Source organism: Schistocerca nitens, chromosome 10 (assembly GCF_023898315.1).
Source record: "Schistocerca nitens isolate TAMUIC-IGC-003100 chromosome 10, iqSchNite1.1, whole genome shotgun sequence".
In the NCBI taxonomy this organism is placed as follows: domain Eukaryota; kingdom Metazoa; phylum Arthropoda; class Insecta; order Orthoptera; family Acrididae; genus Schistocerca; species Schistocerca nitens.
Window position 1 is genome coordinate 9,797,987 of NC_064623.1, and position 20,811 is coordinate 9,818,797.

At 38.2% G+C, this 20,811-nt stretch overlaps 1 protein-coding gene across 1 annotated transcript in view; it reads right to left on the minus strand.

Moving 5' to 3' along the window:
* Positions 1-17,907: 17,907 nt before the first annotated feature.
* Positions 17,908-20,811, minus strand: part of LOC126210461 (acid phosphatase type 7) — a 118,498-nt gene continuing 115,594 nt past the window's right edge. The window contains exon 9 of the mRNA XM_049939694.1: positions 17,908-18,784. Coding sequence (XP_049795651.1) covers positions 18,716-18,784 — 69 coding nt within the window. The 3' untranslated portion in view covers positions 17,908-18,715. The remainder of the gene's footprint in view (positions 18,785-20,811) is intronic.

Genomic DNA, 20,811 nt, shown 5'->3' on the forward strand with positions numbered 1-20,811 from the left:
GTTATACACATTGAACATTAGCAGATAACATTATTTTTGAGCTGTGATTTCACAAAAGAACATATTATGACATTTGTTGTGGAATATTGCAGTTGTAAGATACTGTGCATGGATGTTTATTGCCACAAGATTAATCTGATGATGGATGTAAACTGCAAGTGGAGTTGGATGAGAGAAGGTTATGCAGTCAGCTGATGACATGAGCAATTTAGAGTGTTGCAACAGTGGAGATGCGGTACCAGCAGGTGGAGGCAGGCAGACAGAAACAGCTTTGACTTGGCAAAATCACCAGTGTGTGGTGGGGGTGCGAGCGAGGCTTTAAGTGCAGAAGTCAGTACGGGTACACTACCAACAGTCGACGGGGGTCTGGCTGAGTCAGCAGCTCAATGCATATGGCTCCAACTTTGTGACAGTGTGTTCCCGGGTTCCATTCCCGGCGGGGTCAGGGATTTTCTCTGCCTCGTGATGGCTGGGTGTTGTGTGCTGTCCTTAGGTTAGTTAGGTTTAAGTAGTTCTAAGTTCTAGGGGACTGATGACCATAGATGTTAAGTCCCATAGTGCTCAGAGCCATTTTGTGACAGTGTAGAGGCAGTGCCTGACTTTGCAGTGATTATGTAAGTTGTGCTTACATTCTGAATACAGAAAATAATGTTTTTCATATTTTTAGAAAACTAATCTTGCCATTTTAGGACTTAAAATTTTGTGTTCTGTGAATTACTGCCATAACAAGTAAGGCAAGATGAGTTATATTAATGGTGATTACATCACCAGTCAAGCGGGATAATAATGTGGAAAATGTTAATGTAGATGGGGGAAAAAGATCTTAATGATACTATAAGTCATGCTGAATCAACAGAATTATCGAGAAGCGATGGTGAGCTTACTGTTGGAACTCCAAAGAAGAATTTCCGTAGAATGACCAATCTAAATAAAAATGAGTTGTCAAAAGAATTTCATAAGGAACTGAAAGCAACCAGTGAACAGCTTAATAAAGATAAGATACAATACTTTATTGTCACATAACAATCATTCGATTGAGAACACTGGTGACTCGTCAGTCTTTAACATAAGTTGTTATAGATTTTCCATGGAAGCCACAGGTACCCAATTTTTGGTACAGTAGCTTATGGTTTACTGTGCCAAACGCCTTTGAGAGGTCACAAAAAACACCAGATACACTTTGTTTGTTGTCAAGGCATTTATTTACTTTAGGAGATTAGTTCATTTACAGCTTGTAAAGTTTTTCGTCCCTTCCTAAACCCATACTGGTTATTGAGAATAATATTACCTTCTTTATTGTATTTTTCTAATTCTATTCTATTCGTTCAACTATTTTAGAGAAAACTGGGAGTATAGACACTGGGTGGAAATTTACTAAATCATCTTTTTTTCCCTTTTTGTAGATTGGACAGACTTCAGTCTGTCTGGAAAGCAGTCCTCATCAAATGATTGGTTTATTATTTTAAGAGTTGAGGTGCAATGCTGTCACTTCCTACATTTATGATATTTGTTGGAATTTCATCCCAGCCCACAGGTTTAAGATTTTTTAGGGATTTATGATGTTAGCTACTTCCTGACATGATACTGCAGTAATGAGTTAAGACAAATTAATAAAGGATTAAATCAAACTAACAATAAGATTGATAAAGCTAATGAGCAAGCTGATCAAATATTATGATGAATTTATACTCAATTTGTCTAAATGTAAGTTTTAAATCAAACATTGGAAACTCCAGGTTGTAACAGTCTGAAATGACAGGTGTAAAGAACATGTTTGAAAAAGAAAATAGAGAGAGACTGATCAGCTGAATAAATTGCTGGAGAAAATGGAAGGGGAATTAGCACTAATGAAAATAAAATCCAGGAAAACGATGACCAAATTACTGAACTAAAATCTAATGTTGAGAAAGTAGTAACTAAATCGGATAAAACTTCTGGGTTATGCTATAATCACAAAATTTTATTCCAAAATTACTTAAGCAATCCAAAAAGTAGGTAATGCCAAAAGTCAGTCTCATAATAAGACAAGTAAAATATTTGTAAAAATAAAATAAACTGAAAAATCTACAGCTTAAAATATTGACGTTAGTAAGCAGAAATTGATTGACTATAATGCTTAAGTTTGAAATAGCATTAAGGAAAGGCTAGAAGGTTCGTATTTACAGGAAAGAAATTGAATCTTGCAGGTAATTGTGACACAATTGATCACAGCTTTTTGTATGTGCTGAAGTTCCATTAATTTTTTACAGTAAGTTCAGTCCACCCTGTCGCATTTGTGAAACAATTTGAGAATGCATTACCTAAATCGTGGTATGATAGAAAGAAAATTGGGTTTGCCATAAGTAGATTGGAAGGTGAAACACTGTCATGGGGTTTGAGAATGGGTTCTTCTTTTAAAAAATGACAAATTTGTTAATGTTTTTGTCAGTCGGAATTGGTCAAACACTGGATAAAACAGTGTGCGTAGTGACATTTTCATGGAGGGAAATTTTGTTGACGGTGGGTGTCTCTGTTACAAAGGATTCTTTCAAAATTACTGGGAATGAAATTTTTACTTAAACAGTCCTTTAAAAGGAAGGCATCAAATTTCAATTGTAGTATTAAAATTACCTTTAAGTGTGCAAGAAAAAATAAAATTACTGGGAATTTTGAACACAGTGTTGACAGCATTTTGCACATTCCTGCACAGCTGGATTCATTGCCTGGCATACATCAACATAGAGAAGGATGGAGACAAGGTAACAGGGATGAGGGAGAGATAAAGAGATAATTGTAAGGATATTTTGGGGGAAGTGGAAGGTAGAAGTGGAGTGAATTGTGGAGGTTTTCATAGTAAAATTGTGGAGGTTTTCATAGTAACTATGGACATAAGCAAAGAGAGGTGAAAGATGAGGAGGAAAGAATGAGACCAGATGAAATAAATAAGATGAGGGAAATGGACTGACTGCAGCAGAAAATTATAAAAAGTACAAAACATTGTAACAACCATCCTGGTTGAGATTTGCAAATGCCACTTTGGGATAACTTATTGAGGTTCAATAGTGGGATTATTAAAATTCAAGATGAAAGGATATCAATGACAAATGAGGTTGCTACCCTCACTGAAAATGATGAAGGATTACAGAACCTGTTGAATAGAATGAACAATCCAATGATTACTGAATACAGATTCAGAGTAAACCGAAGAAAGGTGAAAGCAATGAGCAATAGCTAAAACAAGAACAGCGATAAACTATATCACAATTGGGGATGACAAAGTACACAACGTTATGAAAATCTGCTACCTAGGCAGCAAAGTAACTGATGATGGATGGAGGAAGGAGGACATATAAAGCAGACTGGCACTGACAAAAATGGCATTACTGGCCAAGAGAAGAGGGCTAGTATCAAACATAGGTCTTAACTTGAAGATGAAATTTTTGACAATGTATGGCTGGAGCACAGCATTGTATGGTAGTGAGACATGGATGGGGGAAAACCAGAACAGAAGAGAATTGAGGAGTTTGAGATGTGGTGCTACAAAAGAACATTGAAAATAAGGTGGACTGATAAGGTAAGAAATGAAGGGATTCTCTGCAGAATTGACAAGGAAAGGAATAGATGGAAAACACTGACAAAAAGAAGGTACTGGATGATAGGACATCTATATCAGGGAATAACTTCGATGGCACTAGATGGAGCTGTAGAGGGTAAGAACTGTAGACAGGACAGAGATTGGAATACATCAAGCAAATAACTGAGGACACAGGTTGCAAGAACTACTACAAGATGAAAAAAGAGAGAGTCACGTAGTATGCAGAGGCAAGGGCACACGATTAAAGAGAGAAGCAGGCAGTTGTATGTTCTGTCAGTTTGATGTGGCAGTGCATGTGAAGACATCATGATGTTCACATTGCAAAATTGGACAACTAAGGAGCAAGCGAGATGACATCAGATTTCTGACTGTGGAAGAGGTTAAACCGGCTGGTATTCATCACTGATTGCTGGCCTTATGTTGGGGGAGACTGCCTGTGTGTCCAACAAGTCAGGGACCAACTGGGGTGCCCATTTCCATGAAGGCCAGGAGTGTTTGAGTGATGACCTGAGACCAGGCCAGGCAAACATGTTAATCACAGACTCTCTACAGCCTACCCAAGTCCATCAAGAGCAAACAGCTTTTGCTGCACACAGAGTGATTGATTCTGCTCCACAATAACACATCCAAAGTCTCCAAGACCACAAAAAGTGTAATGGCCAAGTTCAGGTGGGAGAAGCTTAAGCATACGCCCTACAGCTTGGACATGTTACCCTGCCACCACCACGTGTTTTTTCTGCTAAAGAAATATCTCTAAGGGAAGTGCCTCAACTTGGACAGTGGATTGAAGGACACAGTGGAGGACTGGCTCTTGTCACAGCCACAGGAATTCTGGGAATAGTGAATCCTTTGGCTCATGAAACAGTGGGATAGTTGTGCTCCAGGCCTTTGGTGATTATACAAAAGTAAACACTTCAATTATATCAACAATGTTTTTTGTACCTTTTCTTTTGAATGTCCCTCATAATTAGGAACTCTGATGAGGTCCAGTTGAGAAGTGAATCTTAACAAGGACCAGTCAGTGTTAATTATTTAGGATATGGTGAGAGGGATGCTATTAAGGAATACTTCGTATCTGAGAAGGAAAAGGAAATTAATAAAAGCAATCAGTCCACATTGAAGGTGATTATGTGGTACACAAGTATTAGCTGTTCTAGATTCAAGAAGTGGCATTTGTGCCATTAATGACGAAGATTCAGAGTAAACCGAAGAAAGGTGAAAGCAATGAGCAATAGCTAAAACAAGAACAGCGATAAACTGTATCAGAATTGGGGAGGAGGAGAAACACCCCTCTGAAGATGTCCAGCGCAGCTCTGGACGAAACGTTAGGAGCCGAAGAGTTTCATGGACCATGACCTTACATCCCGGAAGGTTTACCAGAATGTATACAAGAATTTCAGAAAATAAAGGAGACTTTTGTGAAACACTAAACCTACATCACCCAGATTCCTGTTGCCAAGGACAGTTCAAAGCAAAAATATTCCAAATAACGAGAACCCCAGAAGGAAGTGAATGAAAGACAACTAGTTTTTCAAGTTGAATGTTGAACAAATGGGAATGGAGTACCCCATGATACAAAAAGAGGCTCTAGCCACTGTGTGGGGTTTTGGAAAGTTTAAAAATTATTTGCTTGATAGAAAGGTTATAGTTTTCATGGACCATAAAGCTTTATCATTGTTACAGGGCTGTAGATTGACTCATGGTAGGCTCACCAGATGGGCTTTATCAGTACAGGAGAACGGGTGGCACAGATAAAAGTAGCCCATGCAAGTATAAAGGAAATGCAGTGAAATTACAGAAATGAAGAGCTGAAATGGACTTGCCACTTATTTTCAAAGAAAAAAAGGTGAAAAACACATTTATAGAAGATGCTGAAACTGACACCCTGCAACATTGATAAACAGCTGCACATGTCTAAGCATATTCCGATACACCCGGTGTACAGTTTGGATATCCATCGGGGCAGCTTCATGGCTGATGTCTTTAATGTCCTGTATTGTGTGTGGATTTGTTTCTTCAAGGGTCCCCACAGGAAAAAAAATCACATGATGTTAGCTCTGGCAAACATGGTGGCCATTACTGTCTGCTGACAGTTCATTCCTCAGTGAAGAAATCATGGACTCGTTCCACGGATACCTTACATGTGTGGCATGATGACCCAACTTGCTGGAAGAAGCTGTATTGTCTCTCATATTAAGTGAGTTGAGCACAAAATTTATCAAAAATTTCCATATACACAACTGAGTTGAGGCTAGTGTCAAAAAATATCGGTCCAATGACACACGTTTCCATTATACTGTGCCAAACACCAACTTTTTCATCACAGAATGGTTGTTGACACACAATGTTAGGGTTCTCCACTGCCCAGTACCTTGTGTTCTGTAAATTCATACAAGAAGGATGAAACAATACTTCACTAATCATGGATGTTATTCAAAAGCCACATAGCCACGTGCAGTAATCTTCAGATTTTTGACTGTCATCCTCCCATAATCACTTCACAACTGTCACACGATATGGCACCTATTGGGCCAATTTACATGTACACTTTTTCGCGTTTTGAATAATTCTTCAGCGAATGTCTGCAATAGTTTACGGTGTGCGAATTGAAGGGATTCCTTGTCATTTTACCTTCTACACAGATCCATAGGTGTGCCAATTTTTATTCAGACTCTGTACTGCTCTCTTTACTGGTAGTCCTCTATCTGGATACTTGACCCCAAAAATTTAGCAAGTTTCCTCAATCGAATGCTTCCATAGTTCCAATTATTTCTTCCATTTAGAATGTTTTTTGCATACCAGAGAGAGAAACATCTAACTTCACTGATAAAATAAACTGAAATGCTGACAGAAGAATGCTAACAATCAATTATTGCATAAAACTGTCCACTGTTGTATCTGTTTATTTTGGATGTCAAAAACTTGCATTCGCATTGAAGGGGGAGGTGGGCTAGTTTTAACTGTGCCACTCTTTATAATTTTGAAATAAGGTATCAACAAGAAAAGAAAAACATTTTGGCAGATGCTCTATCTCAGTTACCAATTGGTGTGAATAGTGTCGACTTCAAAGATAACAATGGTAAAGATGTCAAAATACTGCTAATGAAAAATGTCCCATCTGAAAGTTACGTGGAATGAGTATTAAAAGATACGAGAAGAGAACAGAATGACGATATTTTAAAAATGATTTAAAGAAAAATGGGGCAATAAAAACAAAGTTAAGCTACACAAATGTGATGTAGTTAGAGATGGAGTTTTGTTCTGTAAGGCCAGTCTGGAAGATTTGTCTACCAGAACAGGTAAAGCAGAATTTCATACAAGTACGTACACTTTGCACACGGTCACTATAGTGACAAAAAGTGCACAAACAAATTTAAAAAAACATGCACCTTTAACTATGTAGAAGAGAGGCCATGGGAAGTGTCAGCAAAGTGTGAATTGTGCCAGAAAACCAAAGCACTTAATCAACAGATAAAAGGGCTTATGTATATTATTATTATGACCTCTTTACTAGAAATAGTTGCTGCTGACTTGGATATGTCCCTCCCATCAACTAAGGGAGAGCATACTTACGGGTCAGTGGCTTTGGATGTGGTATTAAAGTACATAAAAACCCCTCCTTTAAGAGAAAGTATAGGAAAGACCACAGCAACTGTCATTAGAAAGCATTACTTTAAAAATGTTGGAAAGCCATAAAACATCCTTAGTGAGAATGGGCCTCAGTTTGGCAGGATATGTTTAGGGAAGAATAGAAAACAACTGTATATATTTCATAATACCACCATGAGGATAATGGAATGTAGTGAAATTAAATCACGTGATCCTGAGAGAATTAGATTAGGAAACGAGACACTTAAAGCAGTAGATGAGTTTTGCTATTTGGGAAGCAAAATAACTGATGATGGTTGAATTAGAGAGGATATAAAATGTACACTGGCTATGGCAACACTTTCCTAGTGTTTCTGAAGAAGAGAAATTTGTTAACTTCGAGTATAGATTTAAGTGTCTGGAATTCTTTTCTGAAAGTATTTGTACGGAGTTAGCCACATATGGAAGTGAAACATGGACGATAAACAGTTTAGACGAGACGAGAACAGAAGCTTTCAAGATATGGTGCTACAGGAGAATGCTGAAGATTAGATGGGTAGATCATATAACTAATGAGGTGGTACTGAATAGAATTGGGGAGACGAGCAATTTGTGCCACAACTTGACTAGAAGAAGGGATCAGTTGGTAGGCCGTGTTCTGAGGTATCAAGGGATCACCAATTTAGTATTGCAGAAAAGCGTGGAGGATAAAAATCGTAGAGGTTGTAGGTTGCAGTACTTAGTCAAAGATAAGCTACTGCAGGATAGAGTAGCATGGAGGGCTGCATCAAACCAGTCTCTGGACTGAAGACCACAACAACAACCACCCACCATCAAATATGACTGAGAGGGTGATGGCCGGGTCATATAGGGCTTATTGTGCTAAGAAACACTCTGGCTGGGCCAAGTATATAAAATATTTCAAGCACATAATGAATGAACTGCCACATTCAACCATTACCTCACGAGGTAACATCTGGCGAGAAACTGTCAAATAATTTCTTCAAATATATCACATTTCCACCCAAGACACAGGTGTCACGGGATGTGATCAGGAAGGTAGCACTAGACAGATCAAAAAAGAAAGTGGAAAAGAGACAAGAAATACTTAACCACGGAAAAATATCCAGCATCAGTGCATATGAAGTCATTTTAGAATCATCTTTTCAACACTTGGTGAGTGAGCTCAACAAGCTGATGTGAAGGAGTGGTCTCTTCCTGGCTTCCTGAACATCAGCACCTTGACTGCCTTCCAAAAGGTGGGGAAGTGTTGGTGTTGTAGGTTGCCGTTAATCATTTGTGTTAAGCATTATATGGCTTTATCTGTAAACTCCTTGAGGAAACGGTTTTGAAAGCCATTGGTACCAGGAGCTTTCCTAGCTCAGGAGTACTTTACAGAGCTAGCACGTTCAGTTTCATTGCACGTGGACTAGGCTATAAGTCACATAACCTTGTGGAACGTTTGTAGTGTTAATAATGGGTCTGTGGAAACCAGACAGTGTCAAAGATGTAGAGGGGATGTCTAGTGCCACACACTGGTTAAATGTTGAGCTAGATTCCACACTCCTGGCCGTGTGGTGTCCAGCTCAGCAAGTTTTTGGCCCCATTGAGTATTTTTCAAAGTTCGTATTTTTGGCCATATACCCTGGGGCCTCTTAAAGTGCAGTTTATACAATGGGTTCCTTGTGCACTGCCATTTCTGCTGAGACAGTTTCTCATTGAGATAAGGTCCCGTACTTCCTGGGGCAGCACTGTTGAGTGTTGCCATGTGTGAGAACTGGAATGGCATCACATCACACCACATCACATTTTAAATTGTAAACTGCTGTTGTGCCAGTTGATGTGGGAAGCTGAATATTCCCTAAAATCACAGTGGCACAAGGCAATACAGCTTGTATACACATTGTGAACGATTTCCTCAATTGCTTTACATTTCTTGGAGTTGATTAAAATGTAATACAAAACAAGTTCCTGTGGTTCTGTCACAGTACTGTTCAGTGTATCAACAGCAAATGAACACACATTCTATGGAGTTTCCTGAACACAGAAGACAATGATTAAAAAAGAAGAGGATGATATGGATACTTATGACATAGAATCTCGCGGCTGGTTCGTTGTGGGATGGGTACTCTCCGACGATATAACTCCACGCAAGTCACCGTATGTCTTAGGATGGAATATTTCCACCCGATGCTGACAAGGCACCTATCTGTATAAACTGTTCACTGTTAGTGACCATTTGCATTGCTGAGGCAACTGACACTGAGAGCGGAGTGACTGCACTCGACAATGAGAGCTGCAAAAGCAGTGCAAACAACAATAATCCAAAAAGTGCTTTTGAGAATGAAAATACAGAGACTTGCAAGAAACAAACATTGTATTAGAAACACTGTAAACTGTATGACATGGATATTTAAACTTTGAAATGCCCAAAAATTTCAGTGAACAGTATCATATGTCTGAATTTACCATTCTTTATACCTGCATTTTCCTACATTTTTCTTTTACTTTGTTTCTAGTATGTCAGTTAATTATAATTTTTTTTGAACAGACGCGAACCTTCAAAGAAATGGTCCCTATCCCTGGACCAAACGATAAAAGAAAATTTTAGATATAAGTAAATTATGTACAATAAAGCCAAAAATGCAATTGTTTAAAATCTTTGTGAAATATACATATGTACCAGACATACCTGCTGTATGCCATTATTAATAAGAACACTAATATTTCTTACAGCAGACAGGGGGAAAATATAATGTATTGCTTAAGTGTTCAAATCTTGCTGTAGGCTGATGTTTAAAATCATGGAATTCATCCTAGTAAGTGCTAAAAGTGCTGTCAAATGAGAAAGAAAACCAAATAAGAATATTTTATAAAGTATGCTGTAAGTGCCTTGAGCATAAACATTCCATGTCAAGGAATAATTATTGTGATAGAACACACATCACATACACTGTAGACAGTTGTACATTAAAGACATCTTATTACATTAAGTCTTACGAACTCTACATTGCATTGCTTCAGCTTTTTCCCAGAACAATAGGATGTTACTACACCAAAAGTCATTTCTGAATAATAAACAAAAGTTATTACATCATGGAGGTGATAAACATGTCAACTGTAATGTAACACAGCTGTACTTATAGCAAGAATACAGTTGCAAATGAAGGAAAATTAAGTTTGGTCCTTCTCGCTAAGCAATGCTACGAAGGAAAGTTCATTATTTTAAAATCTAAGTGACATTGTCAATAAAGAAGGGGTACACCATTGTGGCTATAAAAAGACTTCAGAAGAATTTTCCTCGTGCAAGAGAGTAATATCATGGCACAAGAGCTTGGTAAAAAAAAATACAAGAAACTTCAAAAGACCTTTAATGAAAAATGTAGATTCCAAAATTGACTTAGGGATTAACGGTAATGATTTTTTTAACATATGTCTAATTTTCTGATCTCAGTCACACCATTATATTATTACCTAACACAATATAGTGTCTTCTATCAACTGTGAGAGGATATGTTTACGTGAATCTGTGATGTCCGAAAGAACAAACACCACAATTTCATATAACTGATTCACCTCTATGGCTAATAGATCCACCACATCAGTGCGGATGCACAATGATGTCCAGCCTCCTGCTGAAATCTCTAAGTAGCAAGCACGAAGGACACGGACATAAGACTGCGAACAGGTGGTGCTAGGTGAGAATGTGGGTCGGCCGAGAGGTGTTGCAACACAGTCTGCACAGTTTCAATAAACAACTGTGTCCAGGAGGTGCAGTGGTTAATGCAACTGACTGGTAAGCAGGAGATCCCAGGTTCAAATCCTGGTCCAGCAAACATTTTCACATGCTGCCACTGACGCCGCAGAAAGTCCTGATGCAGCTGATGACAATAATGCCTTCCCTTCCCTTCCTCCCACCTCCACCTTCAATTTACATAATATATACTTATGTGTTGGTAGCTTTGGATGTGCTACCGATGAAAAAAAATTCTTCTCCTTACGGAAAAGTATGGTAAAGGACATAGCAAGTGTCAAGAGAAAGAATTACTTTAAAAATGTTGGGAAGCCACAAAACGTCTTTTACAGTAATGGGCCTCAGTCTATATATTTTTAAAAATACCACCCACCATCAAATATGTCGGAGAGGTAGATAGCCAAGTTATTTAGGGCTTAAGAGACATTCGACCTGGGGGAAGTATGTAAAAAATTGCCAGCAGATAATGAATGAACTGCCACATTCAACCACTGAACTGTCACCTGATGAAGTAACATTTGACAACAAACCATCACACATATTTCCACCTACGATGAGGATGTCATTGGATAAGATCAGGAAACTAACGCTGGATGGATCACAAGAGAAAGCAGCGGAGACAGGAAAGACGTAACCTAGGAAAAATGGCCAGAATATTTATGGTGGGAAATATTGTGTTGTTGGGGCAAGGGCAAAATATTCAAAGGTAGACAATGAAATAATGAAGTTCTACAAGAGATATGAGGGTCCACACATGATTATTTGTGCAGCTCATGCCAATGCAATGGAACTAGCAACACCTGTAGCAAATGTGTCAAAAATTGTTTACAGTGTGGTAGATATGAAACACTTTTGTAAATAAATCATCAATTGTTATTATCACACTGAGAGATTAATTACTTTATGATTCAAGACAGAACTAAAAAGAAAAATCTGGTGTAAATATTAGTGTGATGTTACGTTAAGTTCATTATAATATATTACTAATACGGTGTGGCATTGACCGCAAACTGTGTGTGTACGATATGTTTAAAGTAAGACAGAGGTTTCATACAATGACTGCACACCACGTGGACTGCTAAATTCAGTTGAACAGACAGTAGCAGTTCTGGAGACGTGGCCAACGATGTATGGGGTAACAAACTACCAGCCACAAGCTGACGCAACAAGGCTGCTGCAAGGGCACTCGACAGAGCAGAATGCAGGTGACACACCATTATGTGGCATGTGACAAGTTGTAAGAGGTCATTTAATGTTTACAAACAAACCAGGCATCTAGCGGGCCTGTAGAATGGATTATGTTGAAATTATTAATCATTTATGTAATTAATATTATTGTACTTTTGTCTTTCTTTCAGGAGGATGGTGAGATTGTATGTTTCTAACGTTTGTATTATTGAACGTATGTTGCACGTACCAATAGGATCGAGAGGAGTGGAGAACGGATGCCGACAACACGAGCAATGTGCGAATCAACAAATGACTCGGCAAGTAGCTACACAAAATAAGCAAATGCAGATGTTGTGGAGGTGTCATTAGTGTTGACTATGAAATTTGTTATTTAGATGCATTTAAAAGCAATGAAAGAACAAGGAGAATTCTTAATCAATTGTAACAATATTTTATTGGAGCCAGATTTTTCACATAATTAATTATGTGCATACATTAGTGTATTTTGACAGTAGGGGTAGGCACGTTAAGATTTAAGGTAATTTTGAGATGCAGAAAGCAGAATAGTGGGAAAAATATCTTGTAACAGTGCAGTTAAGGCCTTAGTAAGTTTTGTGCTTGTGTCATTTTAACAAAGTTCAAAAACTGTAAACACTTTTGCTGAGGGGATATGTGGTGTTCGTGCCGTAATTCTGTCGACATTTCATTACAATTTTATTGCTATATTTTAACATTCAGTAGAAGTCGCTGTGCAGTAGCAAGAAGTATACATGTAATTTCACACGACAGATGGTCTCGGAGCGTGAGAATAACGGGATGCGAGAGACGTATGGTCCTGGAACCTATACAGACAGCAAGTAAGCTGTTAAAGCCAGGAGGGGAAAGCAGTAGGCACCCGTTGAGATGAAAAATCAAACACGGTTTTGTATGATGTTTGAATACCATAAAAGGGAAAGGCAGGCTTACAGAAGCCACCGAGATTGAGTGGGCTACCACGAAAGGGAGGAGGGTGTCTGATTAGTTTAGAAGCTGCCAGCAGAAGAGAGCGAACACGTCTCTGCTCCCAGCAGCTGGTTGCGGTTCCACCTCCACCTGACCGCCTCCAAGCCTCCCTACTGGTCGGCTCAATCTCACATTACATAGTGGAGTTTGGATACTTTTGATTAGACAGGGTACAAAGGGAGTCCCAGGAGATATGGTCAGTGTTTCAGACACATGACTAGAAGGCTCTACATTTACAGTCTGCAAACCACCACGAAAGGCACGGTACAGGCTACATACCATTGTACCATTTATTAAGAGTTTTTCCCCGTTCCATTCACGTATGGGGCAGGGGAAGAATGACCATTTGAATGCAATAATTATTCTAATGTTATCCTCAAAATCCCTATTTGAGTGATACGTAAAGTGTCATAGTGTATTCCTACAGTAATCATTTAAAGCCGGTTTTTGAAACATTGTTGATAGACTTACTCAATATTGATTAAGTCTACCTTCAAGAGTCTTCCAGTTCAGTATCTCTGTGACACTCTCCCACAGATTAAACAAACTTGTGACCATTTGTGCTGCTCTTCTCTGTGTACTTTCAATGTCCCCTGTTAGTCCTATTTGGTACGCGTCCCACACACCTGAGCACACTCTAGAACAGGTCACATGAGTGATTTGTAAGCAATCTCCTCTGTAGACCGATTGCACTTCCCCAGTATTCTATCAACAAACTGAAGTCTAACACCTGCTTTACTCACGACTGAACCTATGTGATCATTCCATTTCACATACCTGCAAAGTGTTACATCCAGGTATTTGTATAAGCTGCCCAGTGACACACTGATATTACAGTCACAGGATTCTACATTTTTTTTAGTTCTGTGAAGTGCGCAATTTTATATTTCTGAACATTTAAAGCAAGTTGTCAGTCTTTGCACAACTTTCAAATATTATCACAATCTGACTTAATATTTATGCAGCTCCTTTCAGACAGTGCTCCATCAAAGATTACTGCATCATCCGCAAAAAATCTGACTTTACCTTTAATATTGTCTGCAAGGTCATTATACACAACATGAACAGAAAGAGTCCCATCACACTTCCCTGGGGCATGCCTGTAGTTACTTCTACATCTGATGATGACCCTCCATCCAAGATGACATGCTGTGCCCTCCCTAACAAAAAGTCCTCAATCCAGTCACCAATTTCACTTGACAACCCATATGATCATACTTTTGGCAGTAAGCATAGGTGTGATACTGAGTCAAATGCTTTTTGGAAATCAAGAAACACTGTATCTATCAGACTGACTTGATCCAAAACTTTCAGTATGTCATACGAGAAAAGTGCGAGTTGAGTTTCATACGATCGATGTTTTCGAAATCCGTACTGGTTGGTATTGAGGAGGAGGTTATTCTGTTCAAGATACCTCATTACATTTGAGCTCAGAATACGTCCTAAGGTTCTACAGCAAATTGATGTCAGGGATATTGAACAGTAGTTTTATGGATCACTTCTACTACCCTTCTTGTAGATGGGTGTTACTTGTGCTTTTTTCCAAAAAGTGAGGGATCTATGATAAATTATGGTTCAAAGTGGGGCTAAGGTGCAAATTCAGTACAGAATCTGACAAGGATTCCATCAGGCCCTGGGGCTTTGTTCAGTTTTAACAATTTCGGCTGTTTCTCAACACCACTGGCACTAATCCTTATTTCAGTCATCTTTTCAGTGGTTCGAGGGTTAAATTGGGGCAATTCTCAATTCTACTGTGTTTTGCTTTGTAAAGGAATATTTGAAAACTGAGTTAAGCATTTCAGCTTTTACTCTGTTACCCTCAGTTTCATTTCGTGTCTCATTCACTAGGGGCTGGACACTAACTTTGGTGCCACTAACAGCCTTTATATGCAGGCAGGATTTTTTAGGGTTTTGTGAAATATCATTTGACAACATTCGGCTACAGTAGTCATTGAAGGCATCACACATTGCCCTCTCGACAGCCAAATGTGTTTAATTCAGCATCTCTGTAACTATAGTCCTATACTTTGTTTTACATCTGTTATGCAGTTATCTCCGTTTCTTCACAGTGACTGTATACTACGGAGGTTCCCTCCCACTATGGACTTTTCTACTGGGTACGTATCCATCCAGTGCATGGTCAACTTTTCTTTTAAACTTGAGCCATAATTCCTTTACACGCTCCTGCCTTTTGCTGAAAGTTTCAAGTTACTCACTGAGATATGACACTGTCAATTTTTTATCTACTTTACAGAACGTATATATCTTTCTGCTTGTTTTAATTGTCCTTTGTACTGCGGCAATCATTGTTGCTGCAATTGCACCGTGATCACTGATAGTAATTTCAATGCGGATGTCCTCAAAGCGGCCAGGTCTGTCTGATGCCATTAGATTCAATATATTTTCATTGTGAGTGGGTTCCTAGGTATCTGTTCTACGTAGTTTCCAGATCATTCAAAGCAAAAAGGTCTAGTAAATTATGGGCTCTAAAATGCATACCTTAAGAGCTACAAGCACTGTATAACACATCTCATTTTCAGTACACGTGCTCACAGTTCTTAAGGTCTTTAGAGCCAATGTTTACCATTTGGATTCTTCCTCCAGGTACCAGTTTCTCAGAACTGCGGGTGGGAACTAGCATTACAACGTGTCCTTGGTTCTTACCACCCACCAGGCCTAATTTACATTGATTTCTTCCGTCTCAGCATTTCTTCACAGTAACTACTCCTTTACTCACTTCGTTTTAGTTTTCAGCATCTTTTTTTCTTACCTGTCTATTTTTCGCCATTCCCTCCCACCTCTGTTACATACAACACAATTAGGTTTTCACTCTTATTAACTCACACGCAATGTTTTAGCAGTAATCTCTGTCTTTCATATCACCCTTTCTTTCACCTCCAAGCTCTCAGGCTTACATATCTCGTGCGTTGCAGTCCCCAACAGTCAGTCTTTCCTCCTCATCCCATCCAGTAAGTCTCCCGTGACATACGGTTCTGAGTGACTTTTCCAAAACCTACCACTTTTCCTAGACCTCTACAGTCCTTCTCCTTCACCCCTCTTTGTTCCACTTCAACCCTTCTGCCTGAAGAAAGAGCCACTGGCTCTAAAAGCTTGCCTATGACCACCTTCTCTTACGTGTGTGTTCTGCCACCACTTGATGAGCATATTTTTTATCTATCCAATTACATTAAACTGTCAAAAATTGGTTTCATTGCTATAATCTATCCTTTTCATGATTTTATCTTTACAGTCAGCGATGATAGTTTGAATTTATTTGCTGTCATTTAAACAGAGGTCAACAAACAGTGAAATTGGGCAAGTGTTTCAATAATTACATACTCCGTCGGAGGAGGGACATTATTAACTGGAATGACAAGAATGACCAATTCACTTGGGAGACACTTTAAAAAAACTAGGTACATTTCCTTTTACTGGGAGTGTGCTAATTGTTTTTTCAACCAGGTAACAGAGAGAAAGTGCTAATATGAAGTCTGTTTTGCCTGAGGACACAATGGAGGAAACAGTACGGTAGCTTCACTGTACACCTGAGGAACTCCACTCTCATTAGAAAATAACCAAATTAAACTTCTAACCTGAAATCTTTCTTTGTTCACAGACACAACTAAATCCAAAATAATCAGTAAGGTCCACATGTACCATTTTAAAAACATTCATTTGAACTGTTCTTGTAACTGGAATTCCATATATGTGCTTAAATTATTAACACAGTAATACTTTTTAACTGCAGAGAGACAACAGCTAGGCAGGAATTGACACAGAGAGAGAAAATTCATGGTACTTCTGGCAAAAACACTTAAAGTGGAAATGACTGGTCCTTGATTTCTGGACCTTCATGTTTATTTGTATCAAAGGGAAAATTCAGTTGGGAAAACTATTAAAAATTACAATCAGCCAGAATGGCTGGACAATACTTACCTTCAAGAGGCAAAATTCCAAGTACTGCTGACAGATCCATTTACAAGGTGTAGAAAAAACTACACCCAGCTTTCAGGAATGAGGTTTGAAAGAAGTGGTGGCTCACTCAGGATCCCATATTGTGAGGGACTACTTTCCGAGGGAAAGAACACATTACAGCCCAAAGAGAGAGGTTTAGTATTTTCTACTTTAACTGTTTTATATAGGCTGTATTAGGAATTTTATCTCCTGGAGGTAATACTGGATAGCTATTTCCTTTCCCTATTATTTCAACAGTTTCTTCATCAATTTCCTATTCCATAATATTTTTAACTTTTGTACAAGTGATGTTATAGAAAATAAACAAATTGACTAAAGCACAATCTGTCATTGAGAACATATACAACAGGAAAGGTCTCTAATAGCTACAAAATTTAAACATTTACAGAACGAGAAGTAATATGTCGGAATGAAATCACTTTCAAAACAACTGACAGAAAACTGGAGACAGAAAGAAGTATAATAAAAAAGTGCATCAGAAAACTGACCTTGTAGACTAGCTTCCAATGAATCAAATGGAACCAGTAACGCACATGAGGAGAAAGCAATTCATTTCATTCTTTAGACAGCTAATTAGGACAACACAAAACAAAATGACCACAAGAATTATAGAGACATTATGGAGCAACAGTGTATCTTTAATCTGCTATTGTAAGTTGTAGTCCCTCATATCCTCATTGATCTTCATAATTAATTAAAGTGAATCTTGACTTTCTTTCAAGATCTGATAGAAAAATAACCCTTTTTGTAAAACGGAATAACCTGATATTACAACATTTAATAAATAAAATGTTTGATAGGGTAGCACAAGTTTTGTAAACAACATACAAATTAAATACATGTGTTATTTAATAATACACTTTACTGGACAACATATACACAAAATATACTCTGACCACAAAAAGTAACAACAATAGTGGATCACTATTAACAAGGCTACAGATACAACAATACTGAGAACATGCCTGTTTAATAACAGAACAGAACACAACAAAATGATCACAGTTCTTATTGGTTCACAGATAACAATGAACTTTCAGTTTCTATTTTCTGGCAGGAGTTATGGGAAAACACTACAGTCCTTAAAGCATTTTCTGGGGGATTCTACAGTACCTGCCCTCCATATATACTGCCTACACCACAGTCCTTAAATTTGCAATCATCGTACATAGTTTAAGTACCATCACAAAAAAGCCTTAAGAACTGGAATGTATACAATACACTCAATAGAGAAAACATGAATCCATATTACATACAGAGAACACATATTAGAAATTTCACACTTCCAGCAGTACAATTTTACTAGGTTACTTGTATATTACAGACACCCGTGTAAAATAATATATACCATCTACCATCGATGTGAATGACAGTAGTGCCATAAATGTCAGACTAATTTTCAGAGAATTTTCAAATGTAAGCTAAAAGTGTTCAACCATGATAAAAATACTAGAAAAATATACCAGGTATTGCTTTCACCTTTAATAGCCACCAAGACAATGCAACAAGTTTCAAAATACCCTATAAAACTATTGAGATGTTACGGCAACAAAAATGTTGATAAATATTGTCACTGTGAACAATCAAGATATTACTGGAATTGATATGCACAAATTTCAATGGGTGGAATGTATTATTCACAGCCAGGAATTTTATCCTGAGCATTCAAATGGACCATGCTCATCTCTGACCAACCACAAGTGGTCAACAACTGCTCCTTCCTGTAAAGATAAAAAGTTTAAGTTTATTGTGTGATAGAGATCATAAATCAAACACTCATACTGAATTAATGAGTAATTTTATTGTTTGTCTTTGTCTACCTTAATTATAAGGAGGAAAAACCAAAGAGAATTCTTACATCATGTGATTCACACATTAGCAGAAACACAAAAGTATCTTTACCAAAGCAAACATTTGAAGTCTCTTATAAGCTTGAGCCCACAATTATAGATTAGATTTAATTTGCAAACTCATTTTCCTTGCACTAGGTCGTTTTAATTTGAAATGAAAGCTTTACTTCACTGGCAATTAGCTACTTGTGCCCCCTTCAGTATTATCAAGCAACAGCAAAAAAGTTTCAAAAGTGTTATGTACGACTCCTTGTTGATGTGTTACAATCCACAAAGCAGTATGAAATATTTAAACATAAACAGCACTTTTACATTACCATCAAACGTCACATTGAGGTGTTTACGATAATAGGAATTCTACTAATAAAAACAAACAATGGAAACTCCAGGCTGGAGTATCAACAGTATAAGACAAAGCTAAGATTGCTACTTACCATCAAGATGACATGTTAATTTGCAACCAGGTACAACTAAAAACACTTAGGCCCTACTCATTAACTTTTGGCCACGGCCTTCATCACAAAAGGAAACACGCACACACTCATTTGTACAAGTATCCCAAAGACAGCAAGGGCAGGTAGGTGTGGGAACTATTGCAAAATCAGCTCACGCACTTGAGGTGGTCACAAGAATAGTGTACAGACGAATGGGAATGAAAGTTGATGAGCAGTTTGGCTTTTAAGAAAGGTAAAGGGAACAGAAAAGCTATACTGATGTGAATTTACCATGGAGGCAAAAGTTAAGAAAAACCATAGAACTTTTTTAATCTTTTTATGGGTGAGGGGGGGGGGGGGGGGGGGGAGGTACAGTAGTTGCAAATGTTGGAAATTTTCAAAATTAGGTATACACTACAGTGAAAGGTGGGTTATATATAATGTGCACAAGAACTGCAAGAGAACAACAGAAGGAAGAGCAAGGAATGTGATGCGACAGGTGCAGCATACAAGCAGGTTTTACAGACTCTGCCAAAGGAGTTATATTAGATGACAGGGTAGGGATGCGGGTAAACTGAAAGGAATTGTCCAGAAATGATCATATAAAGGCAGTATGTGGCATGAGGGTGCCAATTTGGTGGAAACGAGAATGCATCTCATTTTAGAATGCTAGAATAAAACTAGGGCTACACAATAGGAAACAGCATTACATGAAAGAGAAAAAGGATGGGAGTAAACATGTTTCAAAAGCCACTCTGCGAGCGGAATGCTATATTAGCCATGAAAGATTTAGCCCAACATTTGCTAAATTTGACTGATTAAACACAATAATTTTATTTTACTTACACGTCTAGTTCCATAGGATCAAATTGAGAAGCAACTCTCCAAGGTATATGGAATGTGTCAGTGCATGAAATTAAAACGTAAAAGTAATAACACATAAAATAAAATGTTTATGAACCCAAAAAAGTCAAGCCACAAGTTTAAGTAAACGCAATCAACAATATAACATAAGAATCAACTTAATTTTTCAAGGAACTCCTCAACAGAATAGAAGGAGTGACCCATTAGGAAACTCTTCAGTTTAGATTTCAAAGTGCATGGATTACTGCTATGATTTTTGAATTCTTGTGGTTGTTGTTGTTGTTGTGGTTTTCAGTCTTGAGACTGGTTTGATGCAGCTCTCCATGCTACTCTATCCTGTGCAAGCTTCTTCATCTCCCAGTACCTACTGCAGCCTACATCCTTCTGAATCTGCTTATTGTATTCATCTCTTGGTCTCCCTCTACGATTTTTACCCTCCACGCTGCCCTCCAGTACCAAATTGGTGATCCCTTGGTGCCTCAGAACACGTCCATCCAACCGATCCCTTCTTCTAGTCAAGTTGTGCCACTAGCTCCTCGTCTCCCCAATTCTATTCAGTACCTCCTCATTAGTTATGTGGTCTACCCATCTAATCTTCAG